At 32.9% G+C, this 24,671-nt stretch overlaps 1 protein-coding gene across 6 annotated transcripts in view; it reads right to left on the bottom strand.

The window, feature by feature from the left end:
* Positions 1-4,596: 4,596 nt before the first annotated feature.
* The window catches only part of LOC127979008 (oxysterol-binding protein-related protein 8), a 63,854-nt gene continuing 43,779 nt past the window's right edge, over positions 4,597-24,671 (bottom strand). For 4 of the 6 annotated variants that reach the window (XM_052584099.1, XM_052584131.1, XM_052584107.1 and 1 more), the window contains 20 exons: positions 20,799-20,869; positions 17,266-17,346; positions 17,044-17,145; positions 16,303-16,506; positions 15,023-15,107; positions 14,777-14,936; positions 13,585-13,810; positions 13,220-13,404; positions 12,129-12,210; positions 11,948-12,046; positions 11,770-11,866; positions 11,557-11,655; positions 10,301-10,398; positions 10,087-10,176; positions 9,738-9,874; positions 8,570-8,755; positions 8,301-8,457; positions 6,944-7,046; positions 6,752-6,857; positions 4,597-6,664 (listed from right to left, as the gene is read on the bottom strand). In XM_052584099.1, coding sequence (XP_052440059.1) covers positions 6,532-6,664; positions 6,752-6,857; positions 6,944-7,046; positions 8,301-8,457; positions 8,570-8,755; positions 9,738-9,874; positions 10,087-10,176; positions 10,301-10,398; positions 11,557-11,655; positions 11,770-11,866; positions 11,948-12,046; positions 12,129-12,210; positions 13,220-13,404; positions 13,585-13,810; positions 14,777-14,936; positions 15,023-15,107; positions 16,303-16,506; positions 17,044-17,145; positions 17,266-17,346; positions 20,799-20,869 — 2,501 coding nt within the window. In that variant the 3' untranslated portion in view covers positions 4,597-6,531. The remainder of the gene's footprint in view (positions 6,665-6,751; positions 6,858-6,943; positions 7,047-8,300; positions 8,458-8,569; positions 8,756-9,737; positions 9,875-10,086; positions 10,177-10,300; positions 10,399-11,556; positions 11,656-11,769; positions 11,867-11,947; positions 12,047-12,128; positions 12,211-13,219; positions 13,405-13,584; positions 13,811-14,776; positions 14,937-15,022; positions 15,108-16,302; positions 16,507-17,043; positions 17,146-17,265; positions 17,347-20,798; positions 20,870-24,671) is intronic. The other 2 variants (XM_052584114.1, XM_052584140.1) reach the window with 1 other exon arrangement.

Genomic DNA, 24,671 nt, shown 5'->3' with positions numbered 1-24,671 from the left:
CTTACTGACTTCCTTCCTCTATAGGTCCTAAAATGCTCGGTGAATACATGAAACGGCTCAGCAGTGTTCTCTGATGAAGACTGGGCTCGAAATAGCTGTCAGCATCAGCATGATAGAGCAGTTTCAGTCCTGCATCACCATTCAGAGTCCTTTACACAAGAGTCTTTTCTGAACTAGACATTTAGAGTCTGCGAAGTCAATAAGCCACATGAATCAACATTTCTGTGGTGTGAATTATGGACTAATTAAGGGAAAAATAGTTGTTTTCTGCACAGTATGTTAATGTCACTAATTGTGAACTAAATCAAAATAAACAAAGAAACTAAATTAGACTATGAATGGCTTACCTAGGTCTATGCTAAAAATGATAAACACAAATATTAAATGTTAAAAAAATAGAGTACACTAGCATATATGTATTTGAAGACACCAACTAAATACAACAAGATGTACTCTTGACATAATCAACAGGGATGCAAGAGCTTGAACATACAAAAAAATAGATGCATTGACATTCAGAGCTTCTTTTTTGTTTTAGGTGCAGTGCAGAATGTGCAATATTGTGCATTTCATGATCCAAGCTGCCCATGAAGATTCGCTTTCTCTTGCAATCTTGTCTGTGCCAGTCAGACTCTGGCTCTTCTCTCTTTATTTCTTTGTGTCTTTCTGGCTCACCCACTCTCTCTCTCTCTCTATTTCTAAGCAGAAGAAGGGGGAGAGACAAATGTGAAGTGACACAGGAGAACGCTTTGCTCTCCTTCGACTGAAGAGCTGAAGGTACAGAGAGTCACTGTCCAGCAGAGAAATGAACAGACCGGGTTGTTCGGTCACACTCATTCACTTACAATGAAGCCCAGCGTGCAACTCAAAGAGAGAGAGAGAGAGAGAGAGAGAGAGAGAGAGAGAGAGAGAGAGAGAGAGAGGGAGATTCGCAACATGACTAAAACTGATTCACAAGACCAGGAAAGCATAAGAGTTATTTTTCGCTGTGTTGAAATATAAATGTGAACATGCATGATTCAGGATAACTGAATCAAAAGTGCTTTAGCCACTTTAGTGTTTTTATACTATTAAATGTAGCAAATGGACAAAGGAACCACTTCCTGTTCGTTTCAACTTGGACTGTAGAGAGTAGGAAAGTGCAGTCGGCAGCTAATAATGACCTCATTGAGCAACTCATCTGCTATTTATAAGCATCACAGGAGCCCAGCGCTGTGACAGCACACAGTACGAGTCAAACGTTGTCTGTCAAACGTGTGCTTTTGTGTCAGACGTCTGTGCTAATGCGGTTTAAACCCATGAGATGAAAAGAGAGCTCGGCCACAGCACTTCTTTTATCTGCTGTGATTCCAGCGAGGATAAAAGCTCTGCTGAGGCCAGCACAAACGCCGCAGAGCTCGTTGTCACCCGCTTTAGGACGGCTGGAGCTTTAACCATTCCTGTTTTTTTAAGAGGTGTGTGTGTGCGTGTGTGTGTGTGTTAGGGGAATGAGAATCCACCTGATGAAGTGTGTTCAGTGTCAGATAAATGAGAAGAAACAGAAGAGGTCAAACACGATGACCTGTATCTCTACTAGTGTAGACTGTAAGCGAAATGTCAGCAGGTCGATCACAAACTGTGATAATAGTGCAATTAACCCTATAATGGCTGACATATGAAGTGATAGTCAGAAAAAAAAAGTTTTTTTTTTTTTTTTTTAAATGGAACATCTAATTGAATATATTAATAAAAAGCATAAATATAACAAAAATTTAATGTGTTTTTGTTGAGCACTTATAGGTTTTTATAGCTCATATAGTCAGAATATGGAGGGGAGAAAATGGCTCAACCAGAGCAAAATAAATGTAATTTGGTAAATATACTGAAACTTATATTGCCAAAAAGTGATGACATTCTGATGCATGTGATGTAAATCAATGAGATCTTGATTAACAGTATAGTAGATAATTTCATAAAATGAACAACACACAGACAAAAACAAAACAACAACAAAAAAAAGGCAAATATATAAGTGTATATAAACAATTGTGCTATAAATGATAATGGAATAGGATTGAGTAAGATGCAGGGTTGTACTAGGATGGAGAGGTAACAAATACGTTTTTATTGCTAAAGATGATATTTATTAAGATGAGATTTAAATGATCCAAACGGGAGACCAACAGAGAAAGTAAAGCGTCTGGAAACAAACGCTCCTCAAAAGATCCTAACAACAACTGATTCTTCTACAAAATTATGACGCTGAGCTGCTTAAGTCCAGTAAGAGTTCATCATGGAAACAGAATACAAATTCATAAGTTATTCTTATGTTCACTTTATAAAAATAAGATTTGACAAGTGAAGCGGGAGCTGAAGGCATACGTCGTTTACACTAAAAACCTGTTACTTGCTAAATAAGTCTAAACTATCAATCAGATGCAGCTTGTGTACAACTGGTTTTTGTTTTGTTTTAAGCTAAATTTTGACCTGAAAGATGTTAATCAAATGTTCTAAAGTAGACTTTATAGAGTTAATATCATGCATCAGGAGAAATATATTAAATAACACAACTAAATCTAGAATGGATTTGTTTGTTTTCGTTAACCAAAGTGTTTTGTGCATGTGAGAGGATGTAGTCATGGTTAGTGATTATATAACAACTTTAAGACGTGTTGGAGAATCAATGATCAGAATTAAAAGAGCTCGCTTACATGCATAAAATGCATGAAACTCAAAAGAGGTTATCAGACGAAGTTTTTTTGTATTCTAAATAAATGTAAGTCAGATTGCTCGTGCGTGCGCGTCTGTTATGTAAAGCACAGGACGCTGCGTGTGTGATGAGGTGCTTACGTAATAACGCGGCTGCGTCGCTCTCAGCAGCTCTTCAAGTCTCTGTAAGCTTCTGCAGCATCAGACAAAAGCCTCGGCGCCTCGGGATGCAGGAGGAGACGGTATCTTAGCAACACTGGCATCCGAGGACAATGAGGCGAGGAACCCACCTATTCGACTAAAGCAAAAGAAGAGCTTTTCGCATCAAGTCACAATCAGATCCTGCTCTGACCAACTCAACAGTGAACATGATTCACTCTCTGCTCATTTAGAAAAGCCACTAGATGAGCAACACTTACAGCTCAGAACATTTATAACCACACTAATCCTTCTTTTGATTATTCATGAGTCAAATGACTAAAATTGGCAGTGTTAACTACAGTTTCTGTAAATAGGCCTAAGTCAAGCAATTTAATGATTCATTAATGATTCAAACAAACCTCTTCATTAACACTAAAACACATATTAGCATGCATTTGAATATATTTAATAAAGAAAAACAATATATCTAGAGTCTTTTATTTACTTGGACTTGTGAGAAACTAGTCTGTTTGAGTAAGAAACTAGTTTGTGTTTATATAATATAGCCTATATGTGTGAAAGCCATGTTAAATCATGAAGATCTTGTAATGCATAGACTACTACAAAACAACAATACAGTATCTGATGCTCTGGGTATCTCGGGAGCTGTCCAGAGGTGCAGATGGTGAGACGCTCTCGTGCACGAGCGATCCCGAGGACACGCGCGCGTGCATGTGTGAACTCACCAGGTTTGCGACGTCATCCCGATGACAGACCCCCGCGGCTCCGGAAGCTGCTGTCCCAGCATGCATCTGCTGCACACATGCGGATTACCAAATGACGGCTCCAGCTGTTCGACTCCACCAACAGCAGCCAGTGGAAATCAAACCAGACTAGAGCTGTTTAACTACAGCAGGATGCATGCAATCAGAACATGCCAAAAACAACTACACAATAAGGTTTTATTAGTTTAATATATTATTTTTAATTGCACTATTATTCAAGCTTGATGTAAGCTATTTAAATATTCATGTAATTCCAAAGGAGTTGAATCAAAGTCTATGAGCGCCCTCTGCTGGTTACAGTTAATGAATTTTCTAGCACTTTCCTGAAATCAAGACATCTGTCAGTATAATTTACACAAAACAGTATCATTAATGAAAGCGTTAAGTTAAAATAAAATAAAACAATTTAAATATTTTAATATCATACATTATAATATTTATAATATCATACCATACATTTTTTGGGGGGGGGATATCTGATCTATTATAATACACAAAATATTATTAAAATATTTTTATGGCTCTGTAATTTAAATGGGATAGATTAATTTTAGTTTTTTATGCTGTTATTAAAACTGAAAACTTCACAAGCAAACACAATTATTAAACTGTGCTACAATATTTAACACAATTTTAATATTATTATTATTTTTTAATTATACTAGCTAGCACATCAACAATGAAATAAATAAAATTAAAATAATAAAGTAAACTGAAAAACAAGCTAAATAAAATAATACTCTGAAAAATAAATTATAAGAATGTAAAATAAAAAAATATATATAATATATAAAATACATAAAAAAGAAAAAAGAAATAAATAAGAAAAATAAAAAAAAAGAAATGCACTGAAACGGAAATAAAAATAATTAAAATTAATAAAAAAAAATGAAAAAGATAAAACTAAATTAAACCATGACTGCTATAATAACCTATAATAACAAATCAATACTGACATGTGCAAAGAGACGAGAAGCAGGAGTTCGGTCTTTTTTTTCGTTTATTTGGTGATATGTCACAGGTGACAATAAACTCACAGGAAGTTATTTCTGTATTACAAATAAAGTATAATCTGTACATAGAGACAGCTGCAGGAAACAATCAAACAAACAAAAACAAAACCAAACATGGATCGCCTGGAGTAAAAACGTTTTAAAAAGAAAGCAAACGTGCTAGAAGCATACGAAGACGATGCATGAGCAGTTTGATCCCTGGTTCAGTGGCAGACGCATGGCTAAAGACACGCAGATCGATGGCAGCGTTGAGCTCTGGGACCAATCTAAAACACCGAGCCACACACCAACCGATATGGCACAGTCACTCGAAGTGAGAAAGAAAGACAAACCGTGGTAGGAATTCAACAGTCAGGCTCAAAATCACTCTGCAAGACCCGCTTGTAAAGGCACGTAGTTTTTAAAGTAGTTATTGTCGACGTGAGCACATTCAAACATCTGATTGGACGCTGTGCAAGCCAACGAACACTTGCAGAACAAAGACACGTGGGCTATGGGTCACGGCGTTTCTCTAGAAGTACAAAAGGAAATCTGTTCTATACTATATACAGATGTGACGCTTACACTCTAATCTACTCTCAGACTGTTTGGCTTGTTAATCGTACATCTAGTCTGATGTAACAGTGGAACTACAAACATACGCAACAGTATTTCCTGCTACAGGTTTACTACGCCTAGATCTACGCTTTCCTCTGATTAATATTAAATGAGACGCTCGCTATGCTGTACACGCTTCGGTATCGTTCAAATAAATTAGACATTATTACCTTCGAACGCGATTTAGGAAGGTATGAAATGCAGGATCCAGATACTGTGCTGTTAAAATTAAGATTTCTAGTGAAATTGTTCCCGGAAACGGATTTAAATAACATACAATTTGACCTCAACTCACAAGCATCCTTCATTCGTTTAATAAAATGGTCGTAAAATGCCAGTAACATCAGCAATGTTTAACCCTTTTAAGTTTTATATGAGTGAATCTTAAACAACAACAACAACATCAACAAAAGTTCAGGTTGTTTTTCAGTCCCCGAGAAATTAAATCACATTTTTTTCTGCTTTAGGATCATTTTCATTTCTTTTTTACATTTTCATTACTATAATGTGTTGGTGAAAGGGGTGAAATATGCTCATTTGTCATAAAATAATATCACAATGCTTAATATATGTACAACAGGGTTTTCTTTGGTGGGGAAAAATGACCTAGAATTTATAATATTCACCCATTTAGTTCATTTATCGACTGACGTCCTCCACTACAGCAGGGGGCGCTGATGGAGGGTAAAATATTATTACAATAAATTAAAAAAAATGGTTCAAATAGTTAAGAAGCTGATGATATTTCCTCGTTTTGAAGAATAAAGTAAACAGTCGCTTCTAAAACCTCCCACAATGCACTTTAATCCACAACATTTTCCATTCTTTTGCAGCAATAGCAACACAAATTCATAAAAAACTCAACGAATAGAAACCGGATGTGTAGAATATGACATTTTTTGTATATATATATATATATATATATATAAATTTTATATATATATATAATATTTCCCTCTTATTTAAGGGGGAAAAATGACCTAGATTTGATCATATTTAGTTTGTTATTCAACTCACGTCCTCCGCTACAGCAGGGGGCGCTAATCAATGGGAAAAAATTTAATAAAATAAATAAAGCAATGGTTTAAATGATTAAAAGGGTTAATGGGATTTCCTCGTTTTGAAGAATAAAAGTAAACAGTCATTTATAAAACATCCCACGATGCACTTCAACCTGATACTGGCCGTCCCTTTGTAGCGATCGCAACACACACTCATAAAAAAGCGACACAAAACCGTGAGGCGATACTGACAGGAGGATGGAGTGCTGAAGGGATGGAGTGAGGTTTCTCGGTCATTCCCGACCGTTACTTAAAGAGGAAGTTGAGGAGGAGCTGGAGGAAGATGAGGAAGAGGATGATGGACACGTCTCGACGCGTGAGGAACGAACTCTCTGATGCCGACTGACTCGCCACTCGACTCCTCAAAGCGTTGACGCTCCTAGACGTCCGTGATGAGACAAACCAAAGTTAATATCCTGGTTTCCAAGCATTTCTTAATAAAGCAGGAGAAGAGAAGCCGTTTCACCTGTTAATGTCTTCCTGGGTTTTTCTGATCGACTCGATGGCACTTTGGATTTCACTCAGATCTGTTCCTTTCTTTCGGAGGCGGCTGCTGTGTTTGCTCTTGTGCCCTGAATCAAGGATCATGATGAGTTTGTGGAGTGTTATAAGCATGTGTGTGTGTGTGTGTGTGTGTGTGTGTGTGTGTGTGACGTACTCTCGCTGCCTGAAGAGTCCTGGTGGTCCGGCTCCGGGGACGAACAGCCACTTTCCGGACTTTTGGGTTTGTCACTCTTATGTTTCCGCTTTGGTCCCGTCACCTGATCAAACACACACACACACACACACACGCCGACAAAAGCAGGACATTCACATGTTTCAGTCTTTATGTTATGGTTAAGACTTGTCTGAATTGTGTATGTGATTCTCAGATATTTTTGAAAGGCTTCAAACAGGGTCCAAAATGAACTTTTCTTCACATCTGCCAATGGCAAGTGAGGTACAAAAACATTTTATTAGCCATGAATATTAAATACTGGCCATGAAGCTGCATTTTTAGATTAAAAACATGCTATTATTTATACAACAATATAATTATTATGCAGTTTCTCTTGTCTATTTGTCATTAGCAAGTTGCAAATTCTAATTATTTGTTTATTATCATATTTATTATTTATTTAAATGCAAATACAATTTCTAATCATTTTAAAAATGCATATTTAAATAATCAAATTATTGTTTATTAAATGGAAATTTAATTAATTATATTTTAATTTATATATTGTTAAATTTATTGTTTATTTTAATATTTTATAATTAAAAAAATATATAGTAAAGTAGCATTTTTTTTATCAAACAAATACATTCAGATCATAGCCAGCTTCATGTGTCAGTACTTCATGGCTTTTTTATGATATCCAAAGATTTATAATTATTTAATTACAACATTTATTTATTTTTTTAAATGAAAATTGTATTTATTATTTACAAAACATTTTTTTATGTAAATGCACATTTAATTGTATAATTTATTTTTACATTTGTTATTTAAATGCATATTTCATTTCTTTAATATTATTATACTTATTATTTATATAAATTAAAATTAAAATTCTAATAATTTTTGTATTTAATGTTACATTAATCATTTATTTACATCTTCTGGAATATCACAAACAAATGTTCTAAATAAACTTTCCATCCAATGTGTTCAAGATCTTTTGAAAGCAATATTCCAGGATTCACAAACCAATGTTAATTTTGGACCCTCGCTGCAAAGACGCATCCCTGATGCAAACACAAAAAACAAACAAAATGCTAACAAAAAATCACACAGGCATGCATGTGAGTCACTTGCAAATGCCAAAGAGCACACAGGAAAAAACACAAGCTGAAAATGAGGCAGAACGGTCATGTGACCAGGTCAGGCAGCAGATGACTGGTTGCTTTGCAGATTGGTGATCGGTTGTTTGAAGAATGGACAGAGAGCGCCGACGGCGGCATGCATGATGAGATGGAAGCAGAGAAAGGGATTGTGGGTAGAACGAGGGAGGGGCGGGGACAGAAGGACGTACCTGGCTCAGGTAATTGTCCCTCCGGGAGCCCTGCTGGGTACTGAGACTAACTACACTGGCTGAACGTACCATAGGCGTCCTGTGGCGCACTTTGGTCTGAATAAAGCCGTCTTTCTCGAACTGAATCAGATCGTTGAGTGGATCCCACGGACGAGTGCTAGGACACAGAGAAACACACCGTCCTCACAGTAAACGGGACATGCTCCAGTGCCCTTCCTGTCCAGCAGGGGGCAGCAGCTGTTATGAAAGGAAAGGCAGGCGTGACTTACTCGGCGTAGCGGTAATGCCACTCTCCGGTGACCGGGTCCTGCTCGAACAGAGCGGGCGTCCACTCCTCACACTTGGCCTTGCGCTCGCGGGCCGCTTTCCTCTGGACCTCCTCCAGGATGAACTTCTCGTTGGTCGCCTCCGTCTGGTCCTTGTTATTGATGGCTCGTGTCACATGCTGCCACAGCCTGAAGACGACAGAGAAAGACTAATGAAAATGTGTCCGTTTTCCTAATTAGGGACTAGGTCTCATGTTACTGAGCTTTATGCAGAGCCCTATTAAATGCATTTATTTATTTTTTTTTTTTTTTCAAATTCTTTTTAAAATGTTCTGTATTAGTTTTTCTGCATTTGATTTAAAATATTTTTTTTCTTACATTTTTTTTTCTGGATTCCATTTTTAATGTAATAATATAATAATACATTTATTAAAATCATTTCTGGATTGTGTTTTTTTAATGGTTTAAAGTTTTTGGATTCCATTTTAAATATGTATTTCTATTATATATATATATATATATATATATATATATATTCAATTGTTTTTGTTTTAATTCCATTTAAAATATATATGGTAAAACATATAAAATAATATTTCTAGATTCCTTTAGAGTTTAAAAAGCGAATTAACATTAAATTGTTTAGCAACTTCCGTGTTTTCCTTTAAATTTTTTCTAGATTGTAATGGTTTAATAAAATGTTTATAATCTAAATCATGTCTAATCAAGTGACCTCAAAAAGCTGCACCGATTTAATAATTTAATCATAACTTTACAATAATAGGTCCCTATGAAATGTTTTCAGAAATTCTGTTTGATTTTTTTCTTCTTCTGGTTTTATGATTTCATACAAACGTTATAAAAACTATAGTAAACAAATAAATGCATGAACTATTTAGTTAATAAAAAAAATTATTATCACTTTTAGAATTAAAACATGGATGAAAAATTGTTATATTATTTAAAATTTAAGTTGAATAATTGAAATAATATTTTTAGTAGTAACAGCAGTATTGTTTTAGCAGTTTAATAGTCTTTTTGTGGATTAATATTCACAGACACTAGTCCATTTCACAGCCCCACTTTAGATTAATTCATCACCAATGGTCAAATTCCCATGACATTTTGCATTTTCTGCACTGGCTCCTCCTAAAGTGACGTTCACCGTTACCTCTCGGACTCGAACTCGCTCTGTTCTTCAGGAGGAACGGTGCAGCGGATCAGACGCCTCTGTCTCAGCTCCGGCGTCGGGTTCCAGAACGTCTCTATCTCACCCGTCTTCTTATCGTTGATGAAGACTTCACTGTCCTGTAAAACACACACACACACAGTGACATATATCCTATGAATGACTTAGTTTCAGGTCCAAACATATTTAGACATGCTGGAATCATTAGCCAGAACTGTCAGTTTTCCAGCTAAGATCCCGCCCACTTAGTTTGATTGACATGCAAAGTGACCAAACACATTATCAGATTTCTATGTAACCTTTAAAGCTGATTTTGGACTGTTGTACTCACCCAGTGCCCCTCAAGTGTCGCCAGCACCTCCTTCCCGAGCTTGATCTTCCCACTGATCTGATTCACGATATCACTGCTGCCGAGGAACGGCTGATGAACGGGGGAACAGACGAAGCATGGTTCATTAGTGGATGTTGTGCTGTTATCGGTGTGGCCTTTCTCTCTGCGCCCCACTGTTCCTCTAAATGTCTCAAAAGCCTATAAACACACACACCTTGAGTCTGAACTCCAGTAGAGCGCTGTAGCCCGTCTTCTCACAGGCGATGGACACCTGACCGCCCAACTCCAGAGTCATCGTCCCGTACAGGATCCCTGAGAGGAACACAGACATGAATACACCAGTGTGTGTGTGTGTGTGTGTAATGAGTTACTGTAGATGCACATGCTATTTTATAAAACGATAACACACAAATCAGGACAGACAGATGGAAAAACATGATGCTTGCTGAGCTAGACATTAGTCTCCAAGAGATGGGGCTTTGGTAACACTTTATATTAACAATTAAACATTAGTAAGCTTAACTGATAATAAATAAATACAGATTTAAAACAATATATATATATATATATATATATATATATATATATATTCAGTATATATGGCAATTAAATAAAAAGACATTTATACATTATTATAAATATATAAAAATATATAATTTTATATATGCATTTACAACTGTAATATAAGCGGTGTATATATAAACATTACAATTATTTTACATATACAACAATTGAATAAAAAACATTTATATTAAATATTACTTAATTATTACATTATAAATTTATGATAAAATAATTAAACATTCATTAATTTACTTATAAATGTATCATATACAATAATTAATAATTATTCATATTTTGTATGTTTATAAATATAGATGATATATATATATATATATATATATATATATATATATATACACACACACACACACACTTAGAACTGTAACATGTACAGTATGTATACATATAAATTAAATTATAAAAATATTACCAATTATTATTAATTATTATTATTATTATTATTATGTATATATACTAATAAATATACAAATAAATGTAAAAAAATATAAATATTAACATATACATATATATATATATATAGGTGAAAACACAATACATTTATTACACATGTTATAAAATAAACACATTTACTTACAATTGTATCACATATGATAATATCAATAATAATACAGTATAAAACACATCATACAGTATATATACACACATACATATAGACATGAATACATGTATACATATACGTTTAAGTACAATATTTGAATGCACATACGTTATATAATGCAATAACGTTGTAATTGTAACTTTAAAAAGTGTTACCAAACTGTCATGTGCTAACTAAATGAAAACTCTAGATTAGATACTGCACACAAAATACAGTACAGGGGACGGGTGTTAGTCGCGCATATGTGTGTGTGTGTGTGTGTGTGTGTGTGTGAGAGAAAAACAGACCTTTGCAGTGTGCGTAGGGCATGTTCATCACATAATCCTCTCCTCTGTTCAGAAACGACAGCCTGGCTTCACCGTCCAAGATGGCAGACAGAGAGTTTCCTGAAAAACACGCCAACAAACTCGCAATCAGACGCATGCATATGTGTGTGTGTGTGTGTGTGTGTGTGTTTGCACAATATGACATGATTTATCGTAGCGCTTCTTCTCTCTTACCGTAAAACTTGGACTTGGCCAGGATGCTGCCGCTGAGACAAAAGCCATCCTTCCTGTTGCTGACGTAAAAGGCTGACACCGGAGGATGATGGGATACCTAGAGGAGGACACACACTTTATGTCGGTGTGAAGCTCAGTAGAAACGGACTGGGAATTAAAGTAGATTTCGCTGCTTGACCTGTTCTGCGATGTAGAAGGTTTTGCTGTTGGTCTTGGTGTGGAGCCACAAACAGCGAAATGTTTCTCCGATAATGGGGTTGTACGGTTTCTTCAAACCCTGTCCGAGACAAAATTATCAAAATATGACGGAAGATGACATTTCTAGATGTCTGAAGGGTTGTTAGTGTATGTGTGTTTACCTTTGGCTTCTTGTAGAATCCAGAAATGTACCATTTGACCACTTTCTTCAGACGGTTATAAGCGTTTTCCTCCACCGCCGCTCTGATGAGTTCAACAAAACACAATCACGATAAAATTACTTTAATAAAACAATCTAAAATCTGATTTGATGTTGTGTATTTTTTTTATTATTGGTAAATAACACTAAAAACATTAAAAAAAATTATTTACTTGAAAAAATAAAAACATATATACACATTAAATTCTTAAATTAAATAAATAAATGTTCTAATTTTAATTTGGTTTAAGCTAATAAAAATACTAAAGCTAAATAAACTTATACTAACAAATAAAAAATAATTAATATTATATAGACATATATATATATAAAAAAAAAAATATTGTGAAAAACAAATCAATAAAATCCAAAAACTATAATAGTATTTCATTCATACTAAAATAACACTGATTTTGACATTTTAATTTGCTGATTTGTTTATTATGTTTATTACAATGTGGACAATTTGTTTATTATTATTATTATTATCATCATTATTATTATTAAAAACTGTAATTATTTCACTTAATATTATTTATTTACAGTGATTTTACCACATCATTTCTTAATCCATAACTATGCAAAAATTAATTTAAAATCTATTGTATATATAATTTAATTGAAATAAATTAAACAATATTCATATCAAAATCTAATTAAATTTAGTCATTTTTATCAATTATGTTTTTTACCCATTTTATGTTTTAACACAAGATATACAGCAATTCCATGTAAGCTTCTTTACAATGTCATTTAGTTTATTATTTTTATACTTCTATAGTAGTTAGCTTTTTTCATTGTCATATTAAAATTTTATAGTTTAAGCTTTATTAATTCTATGATGTCCTTTAGTCATTTTTATGCCATTTTATATTAAGCTTTAATTATTAATATTTTTTATTTCAGTTTAAGTAAAAACTAGTATTTTATATATTTCGTTCTAAATTCGGTTTCATCTTAATTTGATATATTATTGCAGCTTCAGTTTTCCTTTTGTTATTTGTGAGCATAAAGCAGCATCTGAATCACTGTGTCTGTGTGTTATCATCTTACTCGGACAGGAAGTCAGCGTGATAGTAGTAATCGGACAGTTTGTCCAGGAAGGAGCGTGGCTCCAGGATGAAGGTGGGCAGCACCACTTTAGACAGGTCCATGCCGGGCCGAACCTGCTTCAGGAGAGTCCAGATCAGAGATTTATTCTCCTCTGATACCGTTTCTGTCTGGGACTCTTCGCCTGCCTGAAACACACACACACACACACACACACACACACACACACACACACAGCTTGAATGAACAGATTGTGTCATATCCACCACAGACTCACTGCTCATCTCCCAGCTGTCTGCTGTAAAAATAGCCGTCTGAATATTGTGTTAGCATGTGTGTGTCATGATGATGATGTGAGGCTCACACACCTCTCCCAGCTCCTCGTGGCTCTGCTCGATGTACGAGGTTTCCCGCAGCGTCTCGTTGGGATCCAGGTCGAGGTACGAGTCGTCCTGTCGCTCTGACGTGTCGCTGTCGCTCTCCTCACTTTTCTCCAGCACCTCGTTGTCCCACTCCTCCTGCTCCTGCTCGTTCTCACGGTCCGATTTATCCGAGTACAGGTCCGGATCCTTAAACTGGTCGCTGTCGTTAAACCTGACGGATCACACAAACTCTCAGTTCGTATGCGAACACAGGACTTGCATTAATCAGTGACCAGTGGTGCCTTAACTACTTCAGTTTCAGTCAATATATGCATACAGAGAGAAACAATCAGTTCAGAAAATCAGGTTTGATGTCTTATTTAGCCTTTATGTGCGTTTATTAAGGTGAATATTATTATTATTATTATAAATAAAAAAATTACTTTATTATTATTTAGTTGCAGGGATTTTATCATGTTTGCTTAACTTCATTTTTAATCCTTAACTTTTTTTTTAAATGAATGTGAATAAATAATGATAAATAATTTTTTATTATTCAATATATTTTAAAAAACTATATATTTTGTATATTTATATCAATAAATATATATTTATACAAATATTAAATTTCAATATAATATTATTTTTTTACTTTTTGTTTTTTTTTGGAAATAAAAACTTGCAAATAGGGAGATTGATTTTTAATGGGATATGTTTTTGTTGAAGCAATGCATTTACATCATTTTTACTCATATAAAAATATTTTTTATATAAATTACAATTTATATTAATAATTATATATATTATTTTTTATATAAGTGCTCATAAACAAATTATATAACAAAAAAAACAACATTTTTACAAATAATTTTTACCTCCAAAGTAGAGATTGATATTTAACTACATGATTTATAAGGGGATATGTTTTTGTTGAAGCCATCTGTTTTTATCATTTCAACTTTCATTTAAGATGTTTTTAAAATCACAATGGGAAAAAAAAAAACTGAAGAAGAAAAAAAAAAGTGGACGTTAATGCACTTAATGTAGTCATTTCTGTTCCTGGTCATGTGCCATAAAATAAAAAGTATTATTGTCTAAGACTGAACTTGAATATGCAAGTGTCACTTTTTATCAACGCTGAATAAAATGTTCATTTAAAGAGCCGGTAAGATGGCAGCTGGGTGTGTTGATGTCTTACTGAAAGCCCTGCATGTTGTGTGCCCTCAGCAGACTGTAGAAGTTGATTTGCGAGTGCTCTGCGGTCTGCGTCATCTCCTCTTTTCCCTCTCGGATCATCGTTCGCTTCAGCAAACTCGAGCATTTCAGAGCCAGTTCAAGAGCGTCCATCCAGCAGCGGCCTGCACACATGATGCAGTGTGTTATCAAGACTGATGGCACAGTAACATCCAGCTCTGTTCTGTGTGTGTGTGTGTGTGTGTCTCACCGTCCGACTCTGAAGCCGCTCTGAAGATCAGGTGGCTGCTGGGTAACGGCTGAGTGATGGAGCCCACAGCTTCTCCTTTAGGACCCTGAGACACACACAAACATACACACTTCATACAACTATCCAAATAACTTTTTACATTAATAAAGGAATATTTATATCAAATTATATCAATATAAAAAAAAGAGCACGTATTGTACATACTTTTTAAAATATATATATTTTTATTTTATATATATTTATATATTATTTATTTTATATATATTTAAAAATATATAAAATTTAATATACATGCTTTTTTTAATATCTGTTTTAATTAATAAATCAATACTTTTATTCAGGGAGGACGCATTAAATTGATCAAAAATGACATTTATAATATAACCAAAGATTTAAATAAAAATAATAATACTAATAATAACTCAAATAAAGATCTTCTTTTGAACCCTTTATTAAATTTCCTTTTAAAGAATCCTGACAAAAACAAAAATTTGATTAATTAATTAATTATTATTCATTATTATAATTCATAAATTATAATTGTATATTAAAATATTAAAAACATTTTAAAACCATATTAATTGTTAAAATACTAATATTTAAATATATTATTTTATACTTTCAATTCAATTCCTTTAAAAACAATCCTGAAAAAATCAGCTTCCAAAAAAATAAAAATAAATAACAATAATAATAATAATAATAATAATAATAATAATAATAATAATATATATATATATATATATATATATATATATATATATATATATATATATATATATATATATATATATAATAATAACAATAAAAAAAATATTTGCTGCTTTCTTGAGCAGCAAATATTAAAATGATTTCTGAAGAATCATGTGACACTGAAGACTGGAGTAATGTTGCTGAAAATTCAGATTTACATCCCAGGAATAAATTACATTTTACTATATATTAACATAAAAAATACTTATTTAAAATTATAATAATATTTCACAATATTACTGTTTTTACTGTATTTTTGATCTAATAAATGCAGCCTTGGTGAGCGGAAGACACTTCTTATAGACCCTAAACGTTTCTCAAATGTTATTGTGTTTTAAAATATTTAATCGCTATAATATTTTTCAACATTACATTACATTACAAGCTTTTATTTTCATTATTTATTAAATATACACATTATATATATTGTTTTGTTATGCATCTAAGACATCTTTTAGAACCCGTGATGTATAAGAATGCGACTCCAGTGATGCTGATCTTAACACGAATGGAGTTTTTCGGTGTACCTTGACGGCCCAGATGGACTGCTCGAGCGGGTGGAAGAGCTTGAAGCAGAAGCCGTCCTTCTTGGAGGGTCTCTCGATGAGCTCGCAGGCGTTGAGCAGGACGGTGCCGACCCACTGGCCGTTTTTATTGGTTTTATAGATGAGCAGGACGCCTGGCTTCAGCACACACCACAACTTGGTCCAGCTCTTCAGCGTGCCGCGGATCTGAACGAGATAAAACCGACTCGTGAAGGACTGCGATGATCAATTTAACTTGTTTGCACATACTATCAGTTATGTGAGCATTACTGGGATTATAAGCATGCCTTGTTTACCCCTGCAGCAAGACGACAAAATAAGAAATGGCGTTCGCTTTTTAAATCATGCCTTTGTCTGATTTGCTACCAAAATTGAATGCATCCATCTGCTGTGGATGCATCGTGAGAGCTTTTATGAATAACGAGACAATTTTGAGAACATTTATGCAAAGATGTGCATTAAAAGCATTATAAAATATGCATTACTAAAACAAGATTTTGCAGCATAAAAACAACTCTCTATACTAGAGACTATATATTAGTTCACGCGCCAGACAACTACGATACTACTAACAATATAAAACGCACTGAGAATGAATGAGCTGCTGGGTTCATGAATATTAATCACGTTGTCTGTGTTTGTTCGATCTGATTGGCTGAAATCCACACCAGAGACTCCAGTATGAAGACGGCTTACAAGAATAAACCGATTTTAAGGGCAAACCTTGAGCCAGTCGGCCATGACGATGACAGACGGATCAGTGATGGTGCTCAGCAGCTCTTTAGTGGCACGCTTCTTCTCTTCCCTGTAGTTCTTCTTTTGCACCTGAATAGACATGCATGCAACACATCACATTATTAGTCATTATTAATCAGAATGCATGAACAAAAACTGCACTGGAAGTCTGTCTTGATCAGTGTGTGTCATTAATGAGTTTGGCTGTACCTTGAGAGACTCCTTCTTAGTAAGCTTGTTTCCAGACGCCGATATGTCCTTATCTGAGCCATTATACAGCTTGGTTTCTGACTGCAAAACCAACAGTGTTGGGAATTTACACAGCATGAGGAACATTATGATATTATGAGCTGCTGGCCTAAATTAATGTGGCATAATCCATACATGCATACAAATTATTTAAACACACACAAATATATATATATATATATATATAATATAAATAAATATATTCAAAATATTCAATTATAAAACAGTTATAGTCCAGTATTAAATTGTAATATATATATATATATATATATATATATATATATATATATATATATATATATATATATATATAAATTAAACGATAAAATAAAGTATACCTGAAGTAAAATTAAATATTTAACATTATTAGCATTAAATATTAATTAAAAAACTTATTTCAGTTAGATTTAAATTTAAACTTTTATACATTTCTTTTTAATTTCAGTAAAACTGAATTAAAAATGTATAAAAACAATGCAGACATAAAAAACACTACTAAAAATGACAAAACAAAAATTCATAAAACTATGTAAAATAAAAATCTATCGCAGGTAAAACTGAAAATAAAATTAAAACCATTAAAATTACCTGTACCTTGAATAAACTAAATATTAACTTTTATTTCAGTTATATATATATATATATATATATATATATATATATATATATAAAATACACTTTTAAAATAATAATTATAATAATAATAATAATAGATATAAAAGAAATATATTCAGCTACAAAATTTTCAATTAAAAACAATGAATTAAAAATGAATAAAAACAATTTCGATCTATTTATAAAAATGATAAAAATGACAAAATCACAGTAAAATTACTTTCAGGGTAATTATTGGTTAAAACTATCAAAATTAAAACCATAAAACATTGTCATTTCTTGAAATAAAGATAAATACACAAAATACAATATAATGCAAAATACAGTTTCAGTTCAGCTTCCAGGAGGGTCTAAGCTTCTTCTTTAAATTCACCCCGAAGCTTTTCAAAGCCAAATATGTGAAATATCTTTATATGAACATGGGTTAATTAGCACTCTGTTAATAGCTCTGGATTTCGAGTGCGTCTCTTAATGGTCGTCTGGATGTGGCGGCACGTCTATGACATCTAAAACCCAGCAGAGCAAACCTGTGACACACCGAGACGCGGTGACAGATTTAACGTTTCTGTGTGATCACAAACCCCGTCTTATCTGGTCTAGACTGACGGATCAACGCTATGATGTCCCATCACCTCTCAGATGCTCCTGACTGTGTCTAATTAAATAAACACGAGCTGAAGACTGCTGGAGGACCAGACGACCTGTATCCATCCGATCCCAGCCCCAGAGGATCATTTCGACAAATTCTCATGATCGATCGTCGTTTAAATTAACGATCAATTAATTGATTAATCGTTAACCTTCATACTGCAAGATGCGTCTACAGTAGTTATCGCATGAATTGGTGTGCAATGACACTAAAAACGCAAGCGTCCTCCCACAAAGGAAAGGGTTTTTTACTGTAAATAAAAGGCTAGTAGGATTATAAAATGAATCGATTGATCATTTAATATAATTATTTAATTCAAATACAAAGACTAGTATAACTCAGTCTCAGATGCACTCTGGCATATGACCGGAGCGGAGTGGTAATATTTCCTTAAGAGCGCCTTTCTGAAGATTCCACTCCGCTTGCTCAACCCAGTTCATAATCCAAGCGTTCTAAGTGCATTTTATCTTGTGTGTGCTTTTCACATGCTTTATAATCCATGTGTATTTTGTAAAGATCTACGAACATTTCATCTCGTGTGTATGTGTGTGCGTTTGTGTTTTAATGAGCCTATTTTTAATATTCTATTGCACAACAACGGCAGCTATTTTCACGGAAATAAAGTGAATGAAAATCAAATATACTTTTTCAGTTTTTGCATTTTAGGAATGTTTGCTAAGGATAGATTAATATATTTAATACATTTTAATTAATACAATTAATAAAATTAAGAAGAATTAAAAAAATTCGTTTTGAAACATAATAATTGCTATTTATCAGCATGCATAATTTTAGACAATTATACAAGAATTTTGGTACAAACAGGAAACAATTAGGCCTACTAGAAAAACTTTATGTCGGAGCTGGAACTGGTTTACGGCGAGCGTCAGCGGAATATTAACGGAGCGCTTGCTCGGCCTGTTAGCGACTGAGTGGAGCGCACGTCCATAGAACGGAAAACGTAGCGGGCGTGCGTCCATGTTTTTGTTACGGTGTTATTTTCTTTCCAAATGTGCATAGGATATTGTGCATATCAAGGAAAATCCGGAGAATGCGAAAAAAACCCATCTACTCGTGAATGCCTATTACGTGTTAAAGGCCTATATGCCATTAGTTATTAAGCCAATTCAGCAGTCTTGAAATTTAGATTTACTTACCTCACATGGATAACATTTTAATACTTATATATTACTTGCTCATGAGCTAAATGTAACAGTTAAGTTAAATTATATGCTAATTTATTTCGAAAAACTAACGATCTGTTATTAATTTTCTTTTCCTCTAATGTTAATTGAATGGCAAAACAGACTGGTTTCTTTTTCAAATAAAACTTTTTATTTGCTGTCTTTTTCCGAAAAACAAAACAAAAAAAAACAAAAAATATTTGACAGTTTGTAATGTTACTTCTAAAACACAGTTCCTATATATTTATTTTGTGCCCATTTACACTTTAAAGAAAACAAATAATTTAACACATTTGATGCATTAAAATAATCTAAATTTCCCCATTCCATCACATTTATTGTGTGAACGTTTCAACACTTTCGTTTTAAAAAATATGTAAAACAACCCATGTCATTCCGTGAACTTTGCGACATTAATGTGGAGTTTTATTTATTTTTTATAACATTTCATAACATTTAAAGCAATAAACAATTTTTGTTTTAAACATTATAAAAAAAATAAACATTTGATGCATTAAACGTTCAACGTGAAACATCTATTTTTTTAAATTAATTTAAAATGCCTAGACATTTGTGTAACTCTGAAACACTTTCCTTAAAAAAAAAAAAACGTTTGTTGCATCAATTTTGGAACTTTTAAAACGTATTCAGAAATTTCAGAAATCGTCTTAATTTCTATATTCAAGCACATCTAATGTGTTAACTGTGCAACACTTTTAGCTTTAAACATTTAAAAGAACACATTGGTGGCATTCGCTTTCCACCAATTAACATTATCACCATTTGAAATAAAATGATCCCAAACAAAACTCTTGCGTGCTCGCTTCATTTTCCTTCACAACTGCTGTACTTTACATGTTTTGGCATAAGCCACGTGCGTCGTCCTCTTTTGGCGGTTGGCAAACCACTAGCCGCCTACGTCTCAAACTATGCACGTTAATGGTGATCATGCTTAATCGACCGTCGATAAGGTTTATCGATTAAAATATTTATCGACAATTAATCGATCTTCGATTAATCGTTGACATCCCTAGTAGGGACTTTACCTTGCTCTTGGATATGGAGTGTGAGGAGTCTTCTTTCAGAGGCAGGGTTTCCTCTTTGCCACGATCAAAACCTGCACAAACAAGACATCGTGATTCAACTCAACCGGTCGAAAAAATAACACATGCACAAATCATCATGTTTATAATGCATGTGCATTAATGTTTTGACTTGTAACTACACAATCATGTGTTATTTTTGGTGTAGATATACTGTTATAGTTTACTTTCTATTAGGAATTAGTTTTTATTTTCCATCTCCATTTTAATTTTAATTAAAGTGTTAATAACTCTGTATATATATATTTTTTTTGTCATTTCTTTTTTTGGTTTCAGTTTCAGTTTTAGTTTAAAAAAGAATAACCCTGATGCCCAGTAATAAAAAAAAATGGACGAAAAACATTATCATAATAATACTAAATAGCAATAAAACATTTTATTTCAGCTAGTTGCCAATGCAATATTTCTCATTTTCATTTTAGTTTCATTTGAAGGACTAAAATAAAAAATGAAATAAAATAAAACATATATATATATATATATATATATATATATATATATATATATATATATATATATATATATATATTATTATTATTTTTTTTTTAACATTAAATGGCAAAACACAACAAAATTTCTAAAACTTTAAATAAAATTAAAACGTAAAATAAAATAAACTGATTCAAAATATTAGTGTCTCAGTGGCACTAAAATAACACTGCTGTGCATATAGAAATATTACATAAAAATATAAAAACCTTTTGTTTGTCCTGTTTTCCCCCCTTGTTTAAATTTAAATTCATCACCAAATAAGGATAAATATAAGTCATATTATGTAATGATCCAATAAAAAGAAATTCAGCAACAAATATCAGTTATAAGTATATACAAACACACAAATATAGATGTAGGATTTCCACGATAAAGACACCAGTGAAATTTCACAATTCTCAACACCACTGACAAGTCTATGAGAGATGGCTGACATGTTGCTAATAAACAAGGCAGAAATTTCAATATGTTTTCAGCTTACACTTTGGTGAATAGTGGCTTATTTTTTTAGCATTTAACACAATATCCACATCAAATGCTATACTCATGGCAAACTCAAGAATAATAGAATTTTAAATAATTATAATAGCAGCAATACTTCCCAGGAGAAATGTATTTATTTTGGTAAACGGTGGCATTTTCAGTATTTTAGCAGCTTCACCTGCTCTATATTCAGCTGCACTCAGCTCTAAAATCTGATCCCACACCTGCATCCACTTACCAGACACTTTTATCCAAAGTGACTTACAAATGAGGACAACAGAAGCTCTTTAAAACCAAGAGAAGAGCAACAATATGATAGAAGTACTGTGACAAGTCCTGGTTAGTCTAACTCACTACAGCAAAGATTTTTTATAATAAATAGAAGGATTTAACTTTTTTGTTGTTGTTGGTAAACATGCAACAAATATAATAAAAACAGTACAATAAAAAAACATTTCAACTTAATAAACCCTTATAAAATATAAACAGACGTTCCATGAAAGTTCTATAAAAGATTCCATTAATGTTGCAACTGTAACGTTTTTCAGGTTCAAAGATTCCAAATATATTTAAAAAATTCTAAATATGAAGAAAAAGGAATAGTTTGACAGTGATGCTTAAATTACTCCATCTTCACTGTTCTTCACGTTTATTTTATTTCAAGTAACTAATTGTTTTCATGGTTTCAGTTTAGATGGTGACCCTGAGGAAGGCCAAGGACGATGCGTCAATGTCACGTCTGTCAAGACTAGTTCGTTTCTCAGATAACTATAGCACAACTGTCACTTTATATAACATCTCGACTTGACCGAGTCATTGTCTCGGCTCTGTTGGAAGAAGAAAATAGTTGACAGGTTACAAGAAATTATGAGTGAAGACACCATGAAATAACCCTTTTCTGACCTATGTTGGTTTACTGACTTTTCTAAGATTGGACAGGATGAATTACACACCTTTTTAAAAACTGCTTAAAAACATTCCCAATCCAGAAAGCAGCTTTATTGGACTAAAATGTTTATTTGTCCCTGCAGAGGATGTAAAAACGTCTCTATCTTTGGTGTGTTTTCCCCTGAAGAGAAAGATATATCACATATAGATGATCTCAGAGCACAGCTATTGACAACTCAAGACCTTTTGGCTCGGTTTAATCACAGATCGACTCTTCCTTGCTATATGAGTCACAGAAGAGGCTTTAATAAAGGGAAAATGTGTTTTTTACTGACAGAATGGTTTTTGGATCAGGCGAGCTGCGGATGTAAATGATGACCCATCGATCGGGTAATCAAGTCTTGTTTCCCGTTCCTCCTCCGCAAACCAGGCCAAGCTTTGTGTGCATCTCGGATAAAAACAAGCCACTCCAAGAGCTCTTCTACATGTTAATCATACGCAGAAAAATCCACACGTCCTCAACCTGATGAGAGCATCCGCATAACTCGTCTATTAGCATATTAGCGACCGATTCTGCGCCGCATAAATCTGCATTAACCACGCTTTCGTTTAACAGCAGGCTCATGAGTGTCAGGAAGTAGATTTACTTCACAATCTGACTGGAACTAGAAACACACACACACACACACACACCATCAGTCAGATTCAAGATTAATATTCAGTCTCTAGATATCTAGTCTCTGACCTCAAGTCTGTCCTTAAAAAACCAAACAAACAATAAGCATGAGCGACCTTTAAATTCCTCCGTCCTGTCAGTTTAGATATATTCATAAAACACTTCCCTAAAACTCAATATGTTTACATTGCATTTGAAAATGTAGAATTGCGTCTAAAATACAGTTGATGTACTTTTCATTGTTCTGATAACAGAACAGATCAATAATACGTTTTATTCCACTTCCAAAAATAATTTAGACTACAAATAATGTTCAATATTTGTCAATAATAATAACAATTGTTTTTGTTGTAATTGAATGATTATTATTGCAAATTTTATTTATAATAATAATAATAATAATAATAATAATACAATTATTAAAATGAAATAAAAATATTGCAATTGTAAAAATCATTAGAGTACAAAAAAACTTGCTTTATAAATTATGAGTATTTAATAATAACAATACTTTTTTTATATTATTATTGTGGTGTTTACATTTACACAACAATATTACAACAACAACAATTGCTTTATTATAAATAGATATATTACAATATAAAAAAAGAAAATTAAATAAAAAAATAATACAAATATTTTATATTATTATTATTATTGGTAATATTAATAATAATAGTATTTCTTCTATGAAATTTATCATTTTTATATTTTTATTTCTTGTAATAATAATAAATTATTATTTTAATATTATTATTGCTATTATTATTATTAAGCAATATTATGAAATTACCACAGATTCATAGTGTTTAAACTTTTCAGGGGACATATATAAATTTGAAGTGTTTTTTATGTGACCCTGGAGCACAAACGCAGTCTTGAGTCTCTGGGGTATATTTGTAGCAATAGCCCAAAAAACATTGTATGGGTCAAAATTATTGATTTTTCTTTTATGCCAAAAATCATTAGGATATTAATTAAATATCATGTTTCATGCAGATATTTTGAAAATGTCCTACTGCAAATATATCAAAATTTTATTTTTGTTTAGTAATATGCATTGCTAAGAATTCATCTGAACAACTTTAATGATGATCTTCTCAATATTTAGATTTTTTTGCATCCCTCAGATTCCAGATAGTTGTATGTGAGCCAAATATCATCTGATCTTAATAAACCATCCATCAATGGAAAGATTATTTATTCAGCTTTCAGATGATGAATAAATCTCAATTTTGAAAATATAAACTTTTAAGACTTTAAGTTTAAGTCTAAGT

The sequence above is a fragment of the Carassius gibelio genome, chromosome A4 (assembly GCF_023724105.1).
Source record: "Carassius gibelio isolate Cgi1373 ecotype wild population from Czech Republic chromosome A4, carGib1.2-hapl.c, whole genome shotgun sequence".
In the NCBI taxonomy this organism is placed as follows: domain Eukaryota; kingdom Metazoa; phylum Chordata; class Actinopteri; order Cypriniformes; family Cyprinidae; genus Carassius; species Carassius gibelio.
This window is presented reverse-complemented; position numbering and strand designations above follow the sequence as displayed.